Raw genomic sequence first — 22,333 nt, forward strand, 5'->3', positions numbered from 1 at the left:
TAGATAGATAGATAGATAGATAGATAGATAGATAGATAGATAGATAGATAGATAGATAGATAGATAGATAGATAGATAAATAGATAGATTTTTTTTGAGAAACTGATGTCTAGAATTGTCAAACCTGATTTTGGGATAGAGCTGATTCTTGGCAGTCACATATATACATGTCTCATCTTGCACCAGATGCCCGTCACTAAGCCTCACATCAGCTTGTACAGTAATGGCAGAGTTAGGAGGGGGGAGGCATTTAGCTGGAATTTCAACTTTTGTCAAATTTGTATTGATTAGGTTCTGTTGCACACATTGGGTCCAACCAGGCCAACAAGATCCTATGACAAAATAAGAAGAGGTAATGTCACTGTCATCCAATACCATTAGCAAGTAACAAGATACCTGATTAACTTGAATCACTTAAAGGGACACTAAAGTCAAAAGTAAACTTTCATGATTCAGGCAGAGCAGGCAGTTATCAAACTGCCATTACTAAACTGTACACCGTCACTATATGAGGAACAAAAGTCACATTTTGCAGAAAATTAGCACTCGCTGAAGAAAGTAATGAAAGGTAAGATTTAGTAAAATACTGTAGTTAGACATGTCTCTCTCTATGGAAGAATGAAAATCCATTAAAAAAAATATAATGCTGTTCTCTGCATTTATCATTTCTCCTTAAATTTGGTATGTAGATTTCCAACTTGTTTTAAAGGGACAGTCTACTTTTTATTGTTTTAAAAGATAATTAGTAAATACCCAGTTTTGCATAACCATCACAATAATATTAATATCTGTGATTACCTTGTATCAAAGCCTTCTCAGACTGCCCCCTTATCTCAGTTCTATTAACAGACTTGCATTTAAGACAAATAATGCAGACTCATTAATAACTCCACAGTAGTGAGCACAATGTTATCTATATGGCACACATGACTGAGCAGTGTCTTGCTGTAAAAAGTCACAAAAATGCCCTGAGATAAAGACGGTTTGCAGAGGCTTAGTAACAGGTAAAAATGTAGATGTTTAAAGGTTATAACGTATATTCATATAACAATGTTGGTTGTGCAAAGCTGGGGAATGGGTAGTAAAGACGTTATCTATCTTTTTAAATAATAACAAAATTGGAGTAGACTGTCCCTTTAATGTCACATTTTTTCTTTTTTTTTGGGGGGGGGTCTCTTTAAGACCTGGGAAACTTGATACCTTGCAGATGTTGTTTAGACAGATTTTGTTGAGATTATACAGGGTTTCACTGTCCTATTTCCTATTTCATCCTGACCACTTTCTGTGTAAGATACTCAATATCAGAAGCTATGTACTCAATAAAACACTGATTGGTTTGCATATCCATCCTGTTACTCTGTCATTATCCTCATTACTGCCTAATTTGTTGACACTAACAAGTAAACAAAAAAGCTATTTCGGGCTTCTAAGAAGACAACAAAGAATGTACATACCACATGACCAGGTAATATCATGACTTCCACTGTCAGGCCAGAGCAAGGTGATGTTGGTGAAAGGATTAACATGTCTCCCATGTTCTATCTGTATTGTCTGATTTACTTTAGCAGTAGTCTATAAACAACATCAAGAATGAAAGCTGTAAATCACAGAGCAAATTGAACAATGCTTAAGACATGAAAGCATGTTGTTGATATAATGATTACTTTAGAATGTTATACAGTGTGTTGAGTATTGCTTTCAATAGTCAAAGGCAGCTGCTTTATATAAAATAGCCCTGAAACCTTGTTTCTATATACATATAACCTTTTATAAATAGTGTTTACCCTACCTAAGGAATGCCTTAAAGGGACTGTACTGGTTTTTTTTCTTCCTCCCCTTTAATATTTTTCCAATTATCCATTTTACTTGCAGGAGTGTATTGAATTGTTTACAAACAGTGTTGAAAAAAAACCATGTTGACACTCACAGAGGCTGCCCTTATTGAATTATCTAAAAAGGGGTCTGTCCTTGCAAGTGACGAAATGCTTCCCATAGAATATAATGGGAGGAATGGGAAATTTCACCAGGGAGAGTTAAGTTAGCAGGGAGTGAATTTTAAAAATTAAATCCTGCAGCTAATACAAAACAGATGATGCTGCTTTTAGCATATAGTACCTTACAATAGCCTCTATTTTCACATACATGTCTTTTGTCTGTTAGGATAAAAGTGTTTAACATATATTATCGGTACCTTTTAGTTTGCAAGAAAAAACATCATAGATCTGAAGGGGAAAATGTTTAGATAATTGTGCTAGAAATGGAGGAGAAATTTCAGCTATGCCTATGGAACGCCACTGTTCAGCCCACTAGCAGAGGTGGGGAAACTCATTTAACAATAAGGAAAACAATGGTTTTCTATCTCCCTCATTATGTATTTCATATAGACAAAGATTAACCCATAGTTAAAGTTCCACTCCAGATGCCTTCCTTTGCTGTTCCTATGCTGGACACTGCTGATAATATTTTACATGTTAGTTACTGATAGGTATACATTGGTGTTAATATCTGTATTGGTTTTGCAACTGTTGATATATTGTATATTTTACATTTAATTGATGATGATGGTAGCATATTCAGGATATTTTTTTATTTCATGAATCTTTAATTTGATTCAATCATCATTGAAAATGGCTGTTCTTGTTTGCATGAGCAGCGCCATCTTGTTTTTTGGGTCCAAACAAATGCGGATCTTGGCCAATGTGTTTTATCGATCAGTCTGTGGGTGTTGAGCATTTTTCATGTGACTGTTGAATTTAATGTGTCCATTTTGTTGTCAATATTTAATGAATAACTTATGGTCAGGTGGATTGTGCCAAAGTAGACGTCCATACATTATATGTATAAAGCAGAATCTGATGGTGTAACACTCACCTTGATTTTTTTGCTCATTTCATTTTTGTCTTGGTTCACTGTATAATAAGAGAATTGGCGTAAGAGAAACACAATGCAAACAGAGGAAATACATCAAACAAATATTCATGGCAATAGTGCATTAACATTTCATGGGAAAATCTAGTGTTATATTACTGGATTAGCATTACTTTAGAGTAGTGAAAAGTTTGGACACACAAGTCCACAACAGTGTAAAGTTTGGACATAGTGGTAAAAAAATTGGACACACCTGACGTGTTCTTGTGATATTAAAGATCTTTTGGTGTAAAGGCTTATGCTCTGATGGCATCAGAACGAGGCTCCCATAGGAGCCAATGGAAGTGTGCTCTCGTGAGCACCGTGCATCCCACCAATGTGAAAGCGAGGTCAAGTTTGCATTGCTGTGAACTTGTAATACCAACGCACATTAGAGTGCGCTGGTATCACACAGTGGAGCGCAAATATTGCTTTCATGAAAGCTATATGTAGCGCTCCACTTGTAATATAATATATATATTTATATATATATATATATATATATATATATATATATAGAGAGAGAGAGAGAGAGAGAGAGAGAGAGAGAGAGAGAGAGAGAGAGATTGTATACACAGATATACATAGAAATATCTATTTTAAAAAGATTTTTTTTTCAATGTTAAAAATGAATAAAAATAATATAGCATGCTTCAAGGTATGTGACTGGGAAAGGGCTAATAGGGGTTATATGTGTTTACATATGTGTATGTAAGTGTTCACATACATATTTACCCATCAAAAACACATAAATACACACACACATAAATATATATATATATATATATATATATATATACAGAGACACACACACATTAGAGCCCTTTCCAGTCAAACACCTTGCCATATACCATATCACTTTTGACCCTTTTAAACATTTGTATTAATATTAAAATAATATTTGTTATTAATATGTGTATATATGAGTTTAATAGTTTATTTTAATAGGCTTTTATGTGTTTTGTAATTTTTGTTTTAAAACCTGCACTTTACTTCAGGTCTCAAGTTGCGCTAAATATTCAGGTGCAATTTCGGCTTTGACATAAGCACAAACTATAAGTTGTAACTTCTAATATGGGTCTCCCTATTGAAAATATAGGTTGCACTAGAGCAATGTCGGCAGTGCTATCCTCTCTCTGGTAAATGCGATTTACCATGAACTTGTAATATCAAGTTGCAAGCTAATGTTAGCAAGGTCAAGTGATATTGCTTATCGCGACCTGCGCTATCATTAGCCTGCCACTTTTAATCTGGCCCTGTGTGTGACACACGCACGTTATATGCAGTTTTAGCGCAGCACTAGGCACCTTGCACCTGGGGATGTTATAAAATGATTGGCAGTGGATAGCACCTCTCAGCACCCTTGTAGAACTGCCACAGCATTGCAATGTCCCTTTAAATGGATATGAAACCCAAAATTTTTCTTTCATGATTCAGACAGAGCATGCGATTTTAAACAACTTTCTAATTTACTTATATTTTATATAATAAATATTTACTTATATTTTATATAATATTTTTCTTTGTTTTCTTGGTATCTTTTGTTAAAAAGCAGGGGTATAAGCCCAGGAGTCTACACATTTCTGGAGCATTATATGGCAGCAGTTTTGCAAGAATGCTATCCATTTGCAAGAGCACTAGATGGCAGCACTATTTCCTGCCATGTAGTACTCAAGATGCTTACTTAGGTATCTCTTCAACAAAGAACCTCATGGGAACAAAGTCAATTTGATAATATAAGTAAATTGGAAGCTTTTTTTTTTAATTTGTTTGCTCTGTGTGAATCACAAAATAATTTTCTGTTGGTTTCATATCCCTTTAGAAGCAGAAGTATATGAATGTTTTATGATTTTATAACAGAGGTAACTGCATGCTTCAAATGAAGATTTTCTTGTGTAACTACAATGTAATAAGTTTGCCTCTCTGTGGAGAGTGCTTAGTGCTGTAAAGACTTTCAGGGATAATGTGAGTCCTCACAGTGAGTAGACGCACACCTGGTTTTATACCGCCAGGTACCCAGCACTATAACTCCAATCGCAGACCACTGCTTTGAAAAATTACATTTATTTTAAAAACATATAAAAGTATAAAAAGCCACAAATTTACCCCCATACACAAGGTTACTCGGGTATCTGTCCACATAAACTTGCAAGTGGGTGCGAAATTACAACAACCTATTCGGATGGATGCGGATAGCATGCAGGTCTCACTTCACTCAAAATCGCTGGGTTAGTGTTACCCACGATACCTGTCCTGGTGACCAATAGTAGGGGTGTGGCTATGACGTTCCGACGTACGTTTCGCTGTAGACGTACAGCTTCTTCAAGGAAGTGAGATTTAAAATAAATGTCATTTTTCAAAGCAGTGGTCTGCTGTTTGGTGTGAGTAACCCCTTGGCAGGATCACCTTGTGAATCATCACTTTCTAAAACTTATTGTATATTTTTGTCTTATTCTAGACAAGAAACCACTTGAATCACTGAATTGGAAAATACCACGTGGATCTCATATATACTTATACCCTTAAACATCAATTTTTATTGTATTTCCCTTTTTATTGTATTATTATTAAATGCACTAAGTGAACTTTGAACTTTTATTTTTACCTTTATGATGAGTGCTGCTGTTCATCACAGTGATATTACCAATGGTCACACTCATGTTAGAGAAAGAATTTACAGCTTCAACAGTCACAGAAAAGATTCCTGAAACAAGACAAATAAGACATTTCTAACAGATGAAAATACGACCGTATACATTACATTAAGCAAAAAACAAACAAACATTGAAACTGGATTATTTTTTTTTTACCCAAAAAACACTGCAGCTTTAATTTTCAAATGTGTGATGCATGGGTATAGGTTGTTTATATTTGACTTTTTAGTAGGTCAGTAAGGATGAGACTTCATAAAACTAGATTACAAGTGGAGCGATACATTTTAATCGTAATGAGCGCTAACTAAGCTCAAGGTAAAAAAATAGCATTTCCAGGTTAGCGCTGGTATTACAAGTTGAACGTTAAAAGTTAGTGTGGGTGAGAAAGACACTATTTATTTCTTGTGCACTAACCCGAAACTGCACTAGACAAACTGCCCACGGTGCATTAGGAAAACTTCAAATTTCTATGTTCTTCATTTAGAAGAAAATGTTCTTTTTATTATTAAATATATATTTTAAATATATATATTACAGAAATATATGCATATATATATATATATATATATATATTAAAATATATAGCTATAGATATAGATATATATTTTATATATCTATCTAAAAATAAAAAGGACATTTTCTTCTAAGTGAAAAACATAGACATTTAAAGTGTTTCTATAAAAAACACAAAAAACATTTTAAAATTAATTACTACCTATTGCATCCCGCACTAGCAATAGCACCCACTGGGTCATTAAGGGCTGGGACTTAAAGAGCCACTATAGTCTTAAAATTACATGATTTAACAGATTAAAGCATGTACTTTTGTGACTATTGACTTAATACAGCTTGGGACACGCAGAGCACTGCTGGTCCCAAGTGGAAAATGATGCTAATCCAATCAGCAGCGCTAGTCGCACGTGGAACTAGCACTACTAGTGGTCTGGAGTGGTCTAGGGTCAACAGTCTTGGAGCATGTCATTTTTTTACTATAATGGCCCATTAATTGTAAATTCCAGGACTTTTTTTAACCCAGTGTATCACAATCAAGTAAGGACGTTTTAATTACATCGGTGCCAATATTTACAATACAATAGTCACAGCTCCCTGCATGTTGTCATAATAAGCCATTGGCAACTGTTACAATTTTCCTGGGAACGTTTAACTATTTGGCCTCCTGACCTGTGGTATCTGCTCTTGGACTCTGTCCCACATTGTAAAAATCTGCCTTGAGGTGTGAGGTTTATATGTGTATTTATGTATTTACAGACGTATACACATATAAACACATAAATGCATATTCTTATTATTTATGTTTCAGATAGATCATGCAATTTGAAACAACTTTCTAATTTTTTTTTTTTTTTATCAAATTTCCTCGCTCTCTTGGTATCTTTTGTTGAAAAGCAGAGACGTATATACTTAGGATCCTGCCCATTTCTGGAGAACTATTTGGCAGCAGTTTTGCACGAATTGTATTCATTTGCATGATCACTAGATGGCAGCACTATTTCCTGCAATGTAGTACACCAGATGCCTACCTAGGTATCGCTTTAACAAAGAATATCATGGGAACAAAGCAAATTTGCTAATAGAAGTAAATTGGAAACCTTTTTTAAATTGTATGCTCTGTCTGAATACCAAATACATTTTTGGGGGGTTTCCTATCCCTTTAAAGCCCTTTGCAGTCATTTTTTTTCCCTAACGCCTAAGACCTCATATCTTATACATTTTTTATTTTTATTATTATCAGATGTTGTTATTATGAGTGTAAATGTACTTTTAAATGTATTTTTTATGTGTTTTGTGCAACGTTTTAGTCGAGCATAACAGTTAACCAGAGCTCTGAAGTTGCGCTCAAGTGAACGGGTTTACTTTCAGCTCATAATACGATTGCTACTTCCGACACGCACAAAGAGCCGCGATAAACTCCTTTTCACTTGCGCACAACATTTAGCGCACCACTCGTTATCTAGCCCATAGTCTATTATCTTGTTATGAAAATATAGTCATTTATATCAGATTTTTACCTTTACATTATATTACTTTAGTTGATCTAGATCTGTAAACTGTCTGCTTACAAGGCTGCACCGACTGTTAGTTATTTTATCTAGCAAATGGTTCAGCGCATAAGAAGACTGACACCCACCTCTTTCCTTCCCTCTAACGCTTGTTCATAAGCTTTGTTGTCTGCACAGCTTGCCCCAGCAAACAAGGGGTGCATGTGCTAGATGCCCACTCAGGGAACTTGTACTGAGTAAAGCAGGAGACATTTTATTGGCTCAACCTGCTGCAGAAATAAATAAATCTCTGGGGCAGCCAGTGAACACATGTATGTTTTTTGTTTTATTTAGAGATACTTTTATATATGTTTTATTGATATTTTATTGATTAAGGTTTTTCCTTAAAGATACATTATACATAAATGTTTTGTAGATGATCTATTTATATAGCCCATAAAGTTGATGTTTTTTAAAAATAAAAATAAAAAAATAGTTTTGCTTATTTTTAAATATCATTGCTCTGATTTTCAGACTCCTAACCAAGCCCCAAAGTTTTAGGAGAATACTGACATATACCTACTCCAGCTTGCTCCTGTTTGTGTAAAGGGTCTTTTCATATGCAAAGGAAAGGGGAGGGGGGGAATTGGTGTATACTGTTCCTTTAATGTGTTTCCAATTGTGTAATACCAGCTGCAGAGTTTAAAATGTATGGCACATTGTTCCTTTAGGTATATTTTGTATATGAAATAGCTGTTTCTGCTAACTTAAACCATAACCCAATACAATGGGCTGATCTTGTTGGTAGAGAATACCTCATTATCTTATTTGTCTAATTATTTACACAAAGTTCTCCATAACTTATTTATTACTGTTTACTCAAAGCCAAAACTTTGAGCCCAATGATCTAAAGAGTGCGCAACAGTCTTTCTATTTCCCTGGTGGAATGATCTAAAGCCACATTTTTTTTAGTAAAATCGTACATTTGTATTGTAAATGACCCAGGAATAAATTGTATTAAATATGCACAGCATAAATTGTAATTTATGTACACTTGAAAATTCGTACTTTGAAGGGCAAAATGCAAAATGTATTTGTTGCAAGTGTATTTGTTTGTTTTTCTTTGTAAAATGAACATTCTATGAGCATATATGAAATTGTCTCTCTAATCCCAGTGTAATTCTGTAACGATTTTCCCACTACAGATCTCACAGTTTTTTCTAGTCAACTAAAAGGTGGCAATCTTTTTCTCAAAACATTGAAAATACTTATAACCCTAATAGACAAACACATACATATGAAAATAGAGGCGATTGTAGGATGTTATACGCAGAAAGCAGCATAATGTGATTTATATTTGCTGCAGAGTTTAAATTTCGTCCCCTGCTCACTGCTGACTTTCACAGTGCGGTGTCCCTTTCCAGCGAGCTCTATTACAAGACATTTCGCCACTCGCAGAGACTGCACCTTTTTTACGATTAGTCCACCAGGGCAGCCCCTGAGAGGGTCGGTAAGAAAAACCACATCTGAAATTACAAGGTTTAGACAATTGGGCCCTGAATTAGAATTTTAGTACCTCTCTGTCACAGTCAGCCACTAGGAGCATTATTTGAACTAAACCTTCTTGTTTGTTTTTCGTAACCAGATTTTAAATTCAGTAATGTTAATTATAGGTGGGGATACAATAGGCAAAATGAGTTCTTTCAAATGAGCAAATAAAGGTAAAGGAGCTTTTTGTTGAAACTTAAATACACTTCAGTAGGTAAAATTGATCATTGGGAGCACATTAAAGGAAAGAAAATATTAGAGTACACTGTCCCTTTAATGTATAGGGTAAGATCCCGGTCCTGTTACAACTGTTTATGGCTGAACAGCTAGATAACATGGACTGTGTCAGTTTTAAACATTTCAAAAGTTGTATTGAGTTTGTAAGGCATGAGATAAAATGACACATTTCTGCACAGGAAAAAGTGTGGTGTTAGGGCTCTTTTGCTTGTTCACTTGAAAAATGTATCACTTATTTTCTTCAATTTACGGTTCAAAAAGAAATATATTTAGAATTTACCTTCAGAGTCAATGGGAATGTTGTAAATAGTTGGTAATCCGGATGGATTCTCTTTTGTGTAGTTGAAAGTTGTTGCCAAACCTCTGACTTCAAAGTTCAGCTGCACAGGTGCTCCGTGAGAAACAGATACATTTATTTGAAATTCTTTTCCAAGTTCCACCAGACCGGGAGATAAGACAGCTTGTAAACCTGATACTGGCTCCACTAGATGGATGGTGATATTAGTAGTGACTCCGGATGTTGATTGGTTATTGTATGCAACAATCTGTAGTTGATGAATTCCTGGACCAATTAATTGTTGAGATGTTGCATTAATAGTCAAATTATGACTGACATCTCCAGGCTTTGCCCTTGACATCAGTAGAGTTATATTATCAGATAATACAGAGTAGTTTATGTTGTCACCTTAATAAAAAAAAAAAAAAGAGAGAAAATCACAAGTTAAAAGGCAATTCAATAAATTATTTTTACTAAAATACCGTTGTAGTATTAAAAGTCATATTCATCTAGTTAAAGGCCAAATGCCTGTGTTATTTATCATTAGAAATAGAAACGAGACAGTCTATAATAATTAGGTCACCTACGACAAGGGGAACAGGAATGGAAAGAAGACAGCTTCTGATTTAAAATGAGGCTCTGATCCTGTTAAAGGGACATGAAACCCCACATTTGTCTTTCATGATTCAGATGGAGCATTGCAATTTTAAACAACTTTGTCATTTCCTTCTATTATAATTTTTCTTTGTTCCCTTGTTATCTTTTGTTGAAAAGCAGCGATGTAAGCTCAGGAGCCTTCCTATGTCTGGGGCACTATATGGCAGCAGTTTTTGCATGGTTGTTTTCCATTTGCAAGAGCACCATTTCTGGATATGTAGTGCTCCCAATGCCTATCTAGGTATCTCTTTAACAAAGAATATCATGGAAATGAAACAAATTTGATAATAGAAGAAAGTTGGAAACTTTTTAAAACTGTATGTTATATCCCTTTAAATTACATATGCACTCTTTACACGTCCAAGATAATGTTGCTAATGCCCAGGATATACCACTAGTTAATTCACTGGTTTGAAAAACTTGTTGCATTAAAGTGATATTAGACCCGTGATTGATTTCCACATAGTAAAGAAAGCCTTTAATTTTTCCTGTCAATTAAAGGGATATGACAGCCTGTAATTTTAAATAACTTTCCAATGTGCTTATATTATCAAATTTGCTTTGTTCCCATGGTATTCTTTGTTAAAGAGATACCTAAGTAGGTATCTGGAGAACAACATGGCAGAAAATCGTGCTGCAATCCAGTGCTCGTGCAAATGGATAATATTGTAGCAAAACTGCTGGCACATGCATGGTCCTAAGCAGAGTTGGTGCATTCATTCAGATATTCCTTTTGTTAAAACCAATATCCGATTTTCGCCACAAATGTACATCAACAAAGGATACCAAACCAATTGACAATTTGATAATAATTTGACAATTTGACAATAGAAATAAACTGGAAAGTTGTTTAAAATTGTATGCTCTATCTTTTATACCAAAAATTGAAAAGCTTCTCAACGAGTATGTTCTAGACTTGTGCAGCCAAGACATTTTCGGTTCATCCAAAATTTTGGTAGAAAATATTCAGGGAAATTTGTTTCCAGGAATAGTTGGTGGTTGCACTTTTCAGTATTAATTTGTTTAAAACCAAACTAATATTGGATTCTAGTTAAACATTTACATACATTTTTCTTAAAATGAATGTAAATATACAACACTGCAGGTGAAAAGTTCACCTGTAGTTAGAATACTTACCTTAGCATGCTCTGGAGAGCGAGCTTACTCTATCCTCTTCTTGCCAGACCCCCGACTGTGTTAACAGCTTGTATGTAGGCTCTGGGAGCCGAGCACGTTACGCCTCCTGTTAGCGAGGTCGGGGCTCTGACAAAAAGAGGATTGCGTTAGTGCTCTCTGCAGAGTGCATTAAGGTAAGTATTAACCCTTTAGAAAAATGAAAGGAAACAAATTAATACCTATGATTTTCGTCTGTATTTTTTAGTTTTCTTTCATTTTTGTTGGTGCATTCATTCGGATATTCATTTTGTTAAAACGAAAACAAATATTCAATTTTCGCCACAAATGTACATTTGTGATAAGACAATGCACATCTCTAGTATGTTTCTAAACAACAAAAACTACACATTTTGCATTCAGTGACAGTTTTAAATGCTTTAAACCTGTATTTTGTATGCAGATATTTTGCAATGCAGTAATTACTCAATCTTATACATAGATATACTTTCTGTGACTTTTTGTTTTTGTACTACATGCATAACAAACATGGACCTTATTATTGAAAATTGTGGCCTCCATTTTTTTTTTTAAACTCTTTAGCTGAGCCTGTGTCACTCATTTTTTTTTTCATTCGAACCCTTGTTAAAGGTATATTCTAATGCAAATGTGAAAATGTTCTAATTTGTTACAGCTTTTTTTTGGGTTGCTAGTGTCCCTAAAAATTCTATGTGCCTGATAAACAAAAGCTCACTGGCATGGGGAGAAATCTCACAAATGTTTGAGGTTTTTTTGAGCATTATATTGTAATGTATGTGTCACACCCAGAACCTGCATAGTGAGATAAACAGCTCTCAAGATAAAAATAGATTTCCTAAAATTATTTGAAAGACCTCACAGTACTGATGAGATTTGTTAGATAATATCACCAGAGCAGAGAACTTTAGATCATCAGCATATACCTAAATCCTTACTCAAAGTGACATCACATGGTAGGAACAGGACACGACAGGTAAATGGTGGAAACATGTGTATACCTATCCTCATTAGCTCCCCCGCCATGTTGTGCTCGTAGGGCCAGATTACGAGTGGCGCGCTAACAGTTGCGTGCAAGTGATAATTGGAGCAGCTGTTTGTGCGAGTCGAATGTAGTGTGTGTATTACAAGTTGAAAGTAAATGCAATCGCTTGAGCACAATTGAATTTAAGTCATGTAGGGATAGCGTGACCTCAGAGCTCTGGTTAACTGTTAGACTTGGATAAAAAGTGTCATAAAACACATCAAAAATACTTTGAAAGTGCAGTTACACTCATGATAACAACACTTTCTAATAAGAATTATTTTAAAAAATGCATAAAAACTTTATAAGGGCTTAAAGGGCCACTAAACCCAAAATCTTTCTTTCATGATTCAGATAGAAAATAGAAATTTAAACAAATTTACAATTTACTTCCATTATTTATTTTGCTTCATTTTTTAGATATCCTTAGTTGAAGAAAAAGCAATGCACATGGTGAGCCAATCACACGAGGCTTCTATGTGCAGCAACCAATCAGCAGCTACTGAGCCTATCTAGATATGCTTTTCAGCAAAGAATATCAAGAGAATAAAACAAATTAGACAATATAAGTAAATTAGAAAGATGTTTAAAATTGCATTCTCTTTCTAAATCATAAAAGAAAAAATGTGGGTGTCATGTCCCTTTAAAGTCTCAGGTGTTAGAAAAAAAAGACATGCAAAGTGCTTTAACATAGAGATACAAACATATACATATCTTAATCTGTATATGTAAATATATGTGTGTACAGATGTATTTATATGTTTATATCTGTATATGTGTATTTACAGACATATACACACATATAAACACATAAATACATATGTACACACATATAGACACATATATAAGTACAGTGGAGCCCTTTGCAGTCAAGTAGATGAAAACATGTAAGCATAGTTATGCAATATTCATATTTAATAAAGTGTTATAGTATGTATTTACTTTAAATAGTTCACATTCCAAAGTTCTGCACATAGCAGAATATGTTCTATGTATTTTTAAATAAATATTCCTATATAAAACCGTTTACTTGTAAAAATGCAATCGGTTTTGTGCGTGAGTAGGGTGTTTTCTTGTTCCATTGACTTCTATGGTGGAGTACGATATCGCGGTTGCGATATTCGAATGTGAGAAGATACTTGACTTTTACCTTCTAATTGAATGCCTAAGGTCTGTCCATACAACGTGCTACAAGACCCATCCTTGGGCTGGTACATGCTTTGACATCCAATAATTCTCAGACTTCCTCTGTGTTCCTCCACAATGATGACTTTTTGAGCAGTCACATGCCACTCACTTGTTGAACATTCCACAAACACAGTATATTCCCCGGGAGATTTATAGCTGTGAATTATACTGCTGGACAAACTGAAAAACAGATAGCACATAAATTAGACAACTGGCTATTACTAAATTGATTAGTTGTAAGTTACCGTAAAAAAAATAAATTCATTTCCTTCCCAGCCAGATATATTTAAATTGTTTTGTTAATAAGTTCACATCTGTTTGTAAACAAGCACAGTCAATAAATAAAACACAACATTTTGTCTAATGTCAAAGAAAGACTATAATAAAGACAGTTTCAAATATATGTTGTAGAATGTACCAGCCTGAAATGACATGTATAGAGACTGCTACTTCTGATCAATACTTTTGGAAGTTTGGATGTGAAAATATATGAATGATAAAGCTCATTTCTCCTGCAACCAGCCAACACAAAACCATGGTTCTTGGGAATATAATTTGGAAACACTTATGTGCTAAAACCACCTGACAAGAAGATTTGTATTAAGGTATAAAATTAGAGTAAAAGGGGAGGAGAAAGATGACTAAATATAGGACACCAATCCAATTGCGTTAAAGGGACGTAAAGGTGCAAAATGAAAATGCTCTAATACAGTGGTTTCTAAAATGGCCATTTCTGCCGTTTGGGGGACAGTAGGATTACTGAGGGGGTACTAATAGGCATATGAGGTGGAAGGGGGTTTGGGATTACCATGGGGGGTGCTAGTGGAAAGGAGTGGAAGAGGGTGCTGTGCTTTATCCTAGATGCGCAAAGAAAAACAACTTTCTTGCTTTGTATTTGAAGTTTTACTACTATTTGCCAAGGCTTCATCAAGGCTTTTTCTTCTATGATAGTTGAGGTTTATAAGCAACTTACACTTTTCCTCACTAGGATAAACTGCATCCTCTTGTACTGTAGGTTTGCATTCTTTGTTTTGCACAGATTATTAACTGCACAGTTTAGAATCATTGTGTAGTAGCAGGAAACACAGTAAAGACCTGTTTTGTTTGAGTAGCTTTGTACACAGTCAACCATGTAAGGTTTTTAAGTCTTCTGTCATCAGAAATAATTTGTTGGTGCGCTACATAACACTTTGGTAAGTAGAATACACTTTTTATATTGTTGATTTATTGTTGCAGTAGTACCAATAAGTTGTACACTTGTGTAAATGCACAGCAACTTTTTAAGGAGTGCACAGCTAAAGTTTTAGTGTGCACAGCTTCCCTAACCTGCAGCTAGAGAAGAACACGAGTTGTAAATAGTAGCAATATTATATTTTATCATTTTTTTAACATTAGTTTGATTAGTTTTATTTAAATTAACTAATATTGCCCCGGCACGCACTATGAATCTGTATAATGCTCAGGCTTCAGTAGAGAGTGAGGAAGGAGTAGTTGGACGGAGCAGGGCGGCTGCTCTTGTTTTCTGACAGTTTGCTGAGCTGTCTCCTTCCCTCCACTGATCCTCAGGTCTGTTTTTAGGTGAATCTGGCAGCTGCTTGGGGCCAGGAGTGGAACTTCCCCAGAGTGGTGGTGCTGAATTTACAGTAGTCTCAGACAGCACTGCTTCTTTAAACAGCCTGGCTTACAAGAGGTCTTTCCCCTCCTTTCAGTTCCCCCCCTTTTCCCTTGTGCTGAGCAGTTGGGCAGCACAGTGCGCACAGCTAAATTTTAGACAGAACAGAGACAAAGTGAAATATGGTAAGGGGGCAAATGCAGCTGTGCTTTGTCAGGTCTGTATTTTATCTGTTATCTGCTTTGTCATTTTATCACTGTATGAACTGTAATTTAAGAAACATTTTTAACAGTATTAAGATATAATTATCTTTTTTTTTTTTAATATGAAATACACATGTTGAACTAGGCTTAACAGGTGTTTCTGGTAGGGAAAAATGTGTATGTGTGGGGTGGACAGTCAGGCCATGTCTATTGTGGCATTTAGTTATACATGGGAGTATGGGTTCCTTTGATTAAATAGTTCTTATATGGTATATAGCTGGCATAAAATGGGGGAAGCTGGCCCTGTATCTGGTCAGGGCTGATGTATTTAGCCATAACAAGTGGTTGCAAAGGGCCTCCTATATGACCAGATCTTATGTGATTAGCTGGCATAAGTGGGAGCATAGGGACACTTCATCCTGTCTGGTACAAATTACATACATTACAGTATTCAATAAGCTTTCTATTTGGGCAGTCAGAACTAATACAGAAGAATTTGACTCTGAAAAACACATAATGACTGCACACTCCTGTTTATTAGACATTGAATGCTGAACAGTTCTGATGAGAGTTAGCCTTAAGTTGAACCTTCCTGTGGTAAAGTTTGTACAGCATCAGCAATTTAATCTTTATTTTTGCCAGTTTGTATAACAAATTTAATTTTACCCGAAGGAGTAAGATTTTGTTGTGAGTGTGAGTTAGAGTGCAAGTATGACTGTAAGAGTATTTGTGTGTGAGTGTGTGTAAGAGTGAGTTTTTGAGAGCGAGTGCCTGTGGGAGAGTGTGTGAGAGAGAGTGTCTATGTGTGTATGAGAGTGAGTGTGTGTGAGAAAGTGTGTGAGAGTGAGTATGTGTGTGTGTGAGAGATAGAGTCTCTGAATGTGTATATGCAAGTTTGTTTATTTGTGTTCTTCTCTTTTTGATTTGTTTATCTACACTTAAGAATAAAGTGTGCACACATTATTCACTTGACCAAAAAATGCACAAGTAAAAATTTTTGTGTACAGTGCTAAAAAAAATTGGAAAAAAATTGAGGAAACATTGAGTACAACTATGCTAAAAGCAAAGGAAAAAAACTCCAGATATTTGACTATGGCAATTTAAGACTCCTGCTAAGTGAAATGAAACCAGAGATTGGGAAATTGGTATTAATTAATCAAATTCACCTATTGGATTAACAGTTTTTGAACAGTTAACCATCACTAAATGTGGTTTATAAGACTCTTGCACGGTAATTATAAACTTTAAAAGGCTAGTATCAGACGATAAAGATAATACAGTTTTAATAAAAATAACAATGTCTTTTAAAATTTGATAAATTGCATTGTGTTCTTTATTAGGGGTTGTGCACTGCTGTTCTGAATATTATTTTTATGGGTCATGTCAGGGGGGCGCTGGTGAAGCGTTTATAGAACCAAGGGGGCAGTGACAAGAAAAAGTCTGGGAACCACTGCTCTAATATGTTAGATAATTTTATGATTGCACTATTGCTTACATATGGTTAAACACATCATTAAAGTCAGCTCCAGAACAACAATGCACTACTGGGAGCTAGCTGAACACATCTGGTAAACCAATGACGAGACAAATTTGTGAAGAGACCAATCACCTGCTAGCTCCCAGCAGTGTGTTAAAATTAAATTTTCCAAATCATAAATAAAGTTTAATTTTGACTTTCATATCTCTTTAACTGAAATATACTCTTTGTTTGCAACTTACTTCAAGGGCTGGTAGGGATCGATAGAATGTTCGTCTCCTGTTGTTATTATACAAGAGAGATTTCCAGAAAAGGGAGACAGCAGCCAATGCAAAGTGAGCGTCACATTTTCAAAAACTTCACACAAATCTGGTAAGTCAATCTGTAAACCTTTATATAGAACAAAAGAGTCCAATTTAGGCCGGACAAGTTATTTTGGTAATTACAAAAACATAGTCATTGTGGCGACCTTACCAAATAAAAATAAGTACATAGCATTATATTGTCAGATGTTTAAAATCACTTCTAAAATATGCTCTTAAAGCTCAGATCTAATCACATAGGCCTAGATTTAGAGTTCGGCGGTAGCCGTGAAAACCAGCGTTAGAGGCTCCTAACGCTGGTTTTGGCCGCCCGCTGGTATTTGGAGTCAGTGATTAAAGGGTCTAACGCTCACTTTTCAGCCGCGACTTTTCCATACCGCAGATCCCCCTACGCCATTTGCGTATCCTATCTTTTCAATGGGATCTTCCTAACGCCGGTATTTAGAGTCGTTTCTGAAGTGAGCGTTAGAGCTCTAACGACAAAACTCCAGCCGCCTGAAAATAGCAGGAGTTAAGAGCTTTCTGGGCTAACGCCGGTTCATAAAGCTCTTAACTACTGTACCCTAAAGTACACTAACACCCATAAACTACCTACGTACCCCTAAACCGAGCTCCCCCCACATCGCCGCCACTCGATTAAAATATTTTAACCCCTAATCTGCCGACCGCCACCTACGTTATACTTATGTACCCCTAATCTGCTGCCCCTAACACCGCCGACCCCTATATTACATTTATTAACCCCTAACCTGCCCCCCACAACGTCGCCGCCAGCTACTTAAAATAATTAACCCCTAATCTTCCGACCGCAAAGCGCCGCCACCTACGTTATCCCTATGTACCCCTAATCTGCTGCCCCTAACACCGCCGACCCCTATATTATATTTATTAACCCCTAATCTGCCCCCCTCAACGTCGCCGACACCTGCCTACACTTATTAACCCCTAATCTGCCGAGCGGACCGCACCGCTACTATAATAAAGTTATTAACCCCTAACCCGCCTCACTAACCCTAGCATAAATAGTATTAACCCCTAATCTGCCCTCCCTAACATCGCCGACACCTACCTTCAATTATTAACCCCTAATCTGACGACCGGAGCTCATCGCTACTATAATAAATGGATTAACCCCTAAAGCTAAGTCTAACCCTAACACTAACACCCCCCTAAGTTAAATATAATTTAAATCTAACGAAATAAATTAACTCTTATTAAATAAATGATTCCTATTTAAAGCTAAATACTTACCTGTAAAATAAATCCTAATATAGCTACAATATAAATTATAATTATATTATAGCTATTTTAGGATTAATATTTATTTTACAGGTAACTTTGTATTTATTTTAACCAGGTACAATAGCTATTAAATAGTTAAGAACTATTTAATAGTTACCTAGTTAAAATAATAACAAATTTACCTGTAAAATAAATCCTAACCTAAGATATAATTAAACCTAACACTACCCTATCAATAAATTAATTAAATAAACTACCTACAATTACCTACAATTAACCTAACACTACACTATCAATAAATTAATTAAACACAATTCCTACAAATAAATACAATTAAATAAACTAGCTAAAGTACAAAAAATAAAAAAGAACTAAGTTACAAAAAATAAAAAAATATTTACAAACATAAGAAAAATATTACAACAATTTTAAACTAATTACACCTACTCTAAGCCCCCTAATAAAATAACAAAGCCCCCCAAAATAAAAAATTCCCTACCCTATTCTAAATAAAAAAAGTTAAAAGCTATTTTACCTTACCAGCCCTGAACAGGGCCCTTTGCGGGGCATGCCCCAAGAATTTCAGCTCTTTTGCCTGTAAAAGAATAAATACAATACCCCCCCCCCAACATTACAACCCACCACCCACATACCCCTAATCTAACCCAAACCCCCCTTAAATAAACCTAACACTAAGCCCCTGAAGATCTTCCTACCTTGTCTTCACCATCCAGGTTCACCGATCCGTCCTGAAGAGCTCCTCCGATATCCTGATCCAAGCCCAAGCGGGGGGCTGAAGAGGTCCATGATCCGGTCAAAGTCTTCATCCAAGCGGGGCAGAAGAGGATCTTCCATCCGATTGAAGTCATCATCCAGGCGGCATCTTCTATGGTCTTCCATCCGGAGCGAAGCGGCAGGATCCTGAAGACCTCCAGCGCGGAACATCCATCCGGCCCGACGACTGAACGACGAATGACTGTTCCTTTAAGGGACGTCATCCAAGATGGCGTCCCTCGAATTCCGATTGGCTGATAGGATTCTATCAGCCAATCGGAATTAAGGTAGGAATTTTCTGATTGGCTGATGGAATCAGCCAATCAGAATCAAGTTCAATCTGATTGGCTGATCCAATCAGCCAATCAGATTGAGCTCGCATTCTATTGGCTGTTCCGATCAGCCAATAGAATGCGAGCTCAATCTGATTGGCTGATTGGATCAGCCAATCAGATTGAACTTGATTCTGATTGGCTGATTCCATCAGCCAATCAGAAAATTCCTACCTTAATTCCGATTGGCTGATAGAATCCTATCAGCCAATCGGAATTCGAGGGACGCCATCTTGGATGACGTCCCTTAAAGGAACAGTCATTCGTCGTTCAGTCGTCGGGCCGGATGGATGTTCCGCGCTGGAGGTCTTCAGGATCCTGCCGCTTCGCTCCGGATGGAAGACCATAGAAGATGCCGCCTGGATGATGACTTCAATCGGATGGAAGATCCTCTTCTGCCCCGCTTGGATGAAGACTTTGACCGGATCATGGACCTCTTCAGCCCCCCGCTTGGGCTTGGATCAGGACATCGGAGGAGCTCTTCAGGACGGATCGGTGAACCTGGATGGTGAAGACAAGGTAGGAAGATCTTCAGGGGCTTAGTGTTAGGTTTATTTAAGGGGGGTTTGGGTTAGATTAGGGGTATGTGGGTGGTGGGTTGTAATGTTGGGGGGGGGGTATTGTATTTATTCTTTTACAGGCAAAAGAGCTGAAATTCTTGGGGCATGCCCCGCAAAGGGCCCTGTTCAGGGCTGGTAAGGTAAAAGAGCTTTTAACTTTTTTTATTTAGAATAGGGTAGGGAATTTTTTATTTTGGGGGGCTTTGTTATTTTATTAGGGGGCTTAGAGTAGGTGTAATTAGTTTAAAATTGTTGTAATATTTTTCTTATGTTTGTAAATATTTTTTTATTTTTTGTAACTTAGTTCTTTTTTATTTTTTGTACTTTAGCTAGTTTATTTAATTGTATTTATTTGTAGGAATTGTGTTTAATTAATTTATTGATAGTGTAGTGTTAGGTTAATTGTAGGTAGTTTATTTAATTAATTTATTGATAGGGTAGTGTTAGGTTTAATTATTTCGTAGGTTAGGATTTATTTTACAGGTAAATTTGTTATTATTTTAACTAGGTAACTATTAAATAGTTCTTAACTATTTAATAGCTATTGTACCTGGTTAAAATAAATACAAAGTTACCTGTAAAATAAATATTAATCCTAAAATAGCTATAATATAATTATAATTTATATTGTAGCTATATTAGGATTTATTTTACAGGTAAGTAGCTTTAAATAGGAATAATTTATTTAATAAGAGTTAATTTATTTCGTTAGATTAAAATTATATTTAATTTAGGGGTGTGTTAGTGTTAGGGTTAGACTTAGCTTTAGGGGTTAATACATTTATTAGATTAGCGGTGAGGTCCGCTCGGCAGATTAGGGGTTAATAATTGAAGGTAGGTGTCGGCGATGTTAGGGAGGGCAGATTAGGGGTTAATACTATTTATGATAGGGTTAGTGAGGCGGATAAGGGGTTAATAACTTTATTATAGTAGCGCTCAGGTCCGCTCGGCAGATTAGGGGTTAATAAGTGTAGGCAGGTGTCGGCGACGTTGAGGGGGGCAGATTAGGGGTTAATAAATATAATATAGGGGTCGGCGATGTTAGGGCAGCAGATTAGGGGTAAATAGGGATAACGTAGGTTGCGGCGGTTTACGGAGCGGCAGATTAGGGGTTAAAAAAAATATGCAGGGGTCAGCGATAGCGGGGGCGACAGATTAGAGGTTAATAAGTGTAAGGTTAGGGGTGTTTAGACTCGGGGTACATGTTAGAGTGTTAGGTGCAGACGTAGGAAGTGTTTCCCCATAGGAAACAATGGGGCTGCGTTAGGAGCTGAACGCTGCTTTTTTGCAGGTGTTAGGTTTTTTTTCAGCTCAAACAGCCCCATTGTTTCCTATGGGGGAATCGTGCACGAGCACGTTTTTGAGGCTGGCCGCGTCCGTAACCAACTCTGGTATCGAGAGTTGCATTTGCGGTAAAAATGCTCTACGCTCCTTTTTTGGAGCCCAACGCAGCATTTGTTTGAACTCTCGATACCAGAGTTAAATTTATGGTGCGGCCAGAAAAAAGCCTGCGGAGCGTTAACAGCCCTTCTACCGCAAAACTCCAAATCTAGGCCATAGTTTTTTTCTGCTTGCTCTGAATTCCTTCACTACTGTTAAATCTTCCTACAACCAATTCTATGAACTGAATCCTCAAATGTACTTGTTGGGCCCAGGTCCAGGGCTGTATAGTGACAACACAACAATGGCTAAAATTACAAGCAAACTTAATTCATCCTTGTACACAAATTTGCTTCACTACTTATACCCATCTGGATTTAAAGGGACAGTATACACTCATTTTCATATAACTGCATGTAATAGACACTACTATAAAGAATAAGATGCACAGATACTGATATAAAAATCCAGTATAAAACTGTTTAAAAACGTACTTAGAAGCTCTCAGTTTAGCTCTGTTGAAAAGGTAGTATGACAAGCCCACTGCAAGTGAGAAATAAGATACTCCCCCAACCCCTTCTTTTGCATATGAAAAGACCCTTTACACAAACAGGAGCAAGCTGGAGAAGGTAGCTGACGGTATTCACATAAAACTTTGGGGCTTGGTTAGGAGTCTGAAAATCAGAGCAATGTTATTTAAAAATAAGCAAAACTATACATTTTTTACAAAAAAAAACCTTTATGGGCTATATAAATAGATAATCTACAAAACATTTATGCAAAGAAAAA

General features: G+C 36.1%; 1 protein-coding gene across 1 annotated transcript in view; it reads right to left on the minus strand.

The window, feature by feature from the left end:
• LOC128647972 (polycystic kidney disease protein 1-like 2) overlaps positions 1-22,333 on the minus strand; it is a 543,684-nt gene that overhangs the window by 443,509 nt on the left and 77,842 nt on the right. The window contains exons 5-11 of the mRNA XM_053700651.1: positions 17,176-17,323; positions 13,604-13,821; positions 9,627-10,031; positions 5,513-5,611; positions 2,872-2,909; positions 1,455-1,572; positions 125-332 (exon numbers count right to left, since the gene is read on the minus strand). Coding sequence (XP_053556626.1) covers positions 125-332; positions 1,455-1,572; positions 2,872-2,909; positions 5,513-5,611; positions 9,627-10,031; positions 13,604-13,821; positions 17,176-17,323 — 1,234 coding nt within the window. The remainder of the gene's footprint in view (positions 1-124; positions 333-1,454; positions 1,573-2,871; positions 2,910-5,512; positions 5,612-9,626; positions 10,032-13,603; positions 13,822-17,175; positions 17,324-22,333) is intronic.

Source organism: Bombina bombina, chromosome 1 (genome assembly GCF_027579735.1).
Source record: "Bombina bombina isolate aBomBom1 chromosome 1, aBomBom1.pri, whole genome shotgun sequence".
In the NCBI taxonomy this organism is placed as follows: Eukaryota; Metazoa; Chordata; class Amphibia; order Anura; family Bombinatoridae; genus Bombina; species Bombina bombina.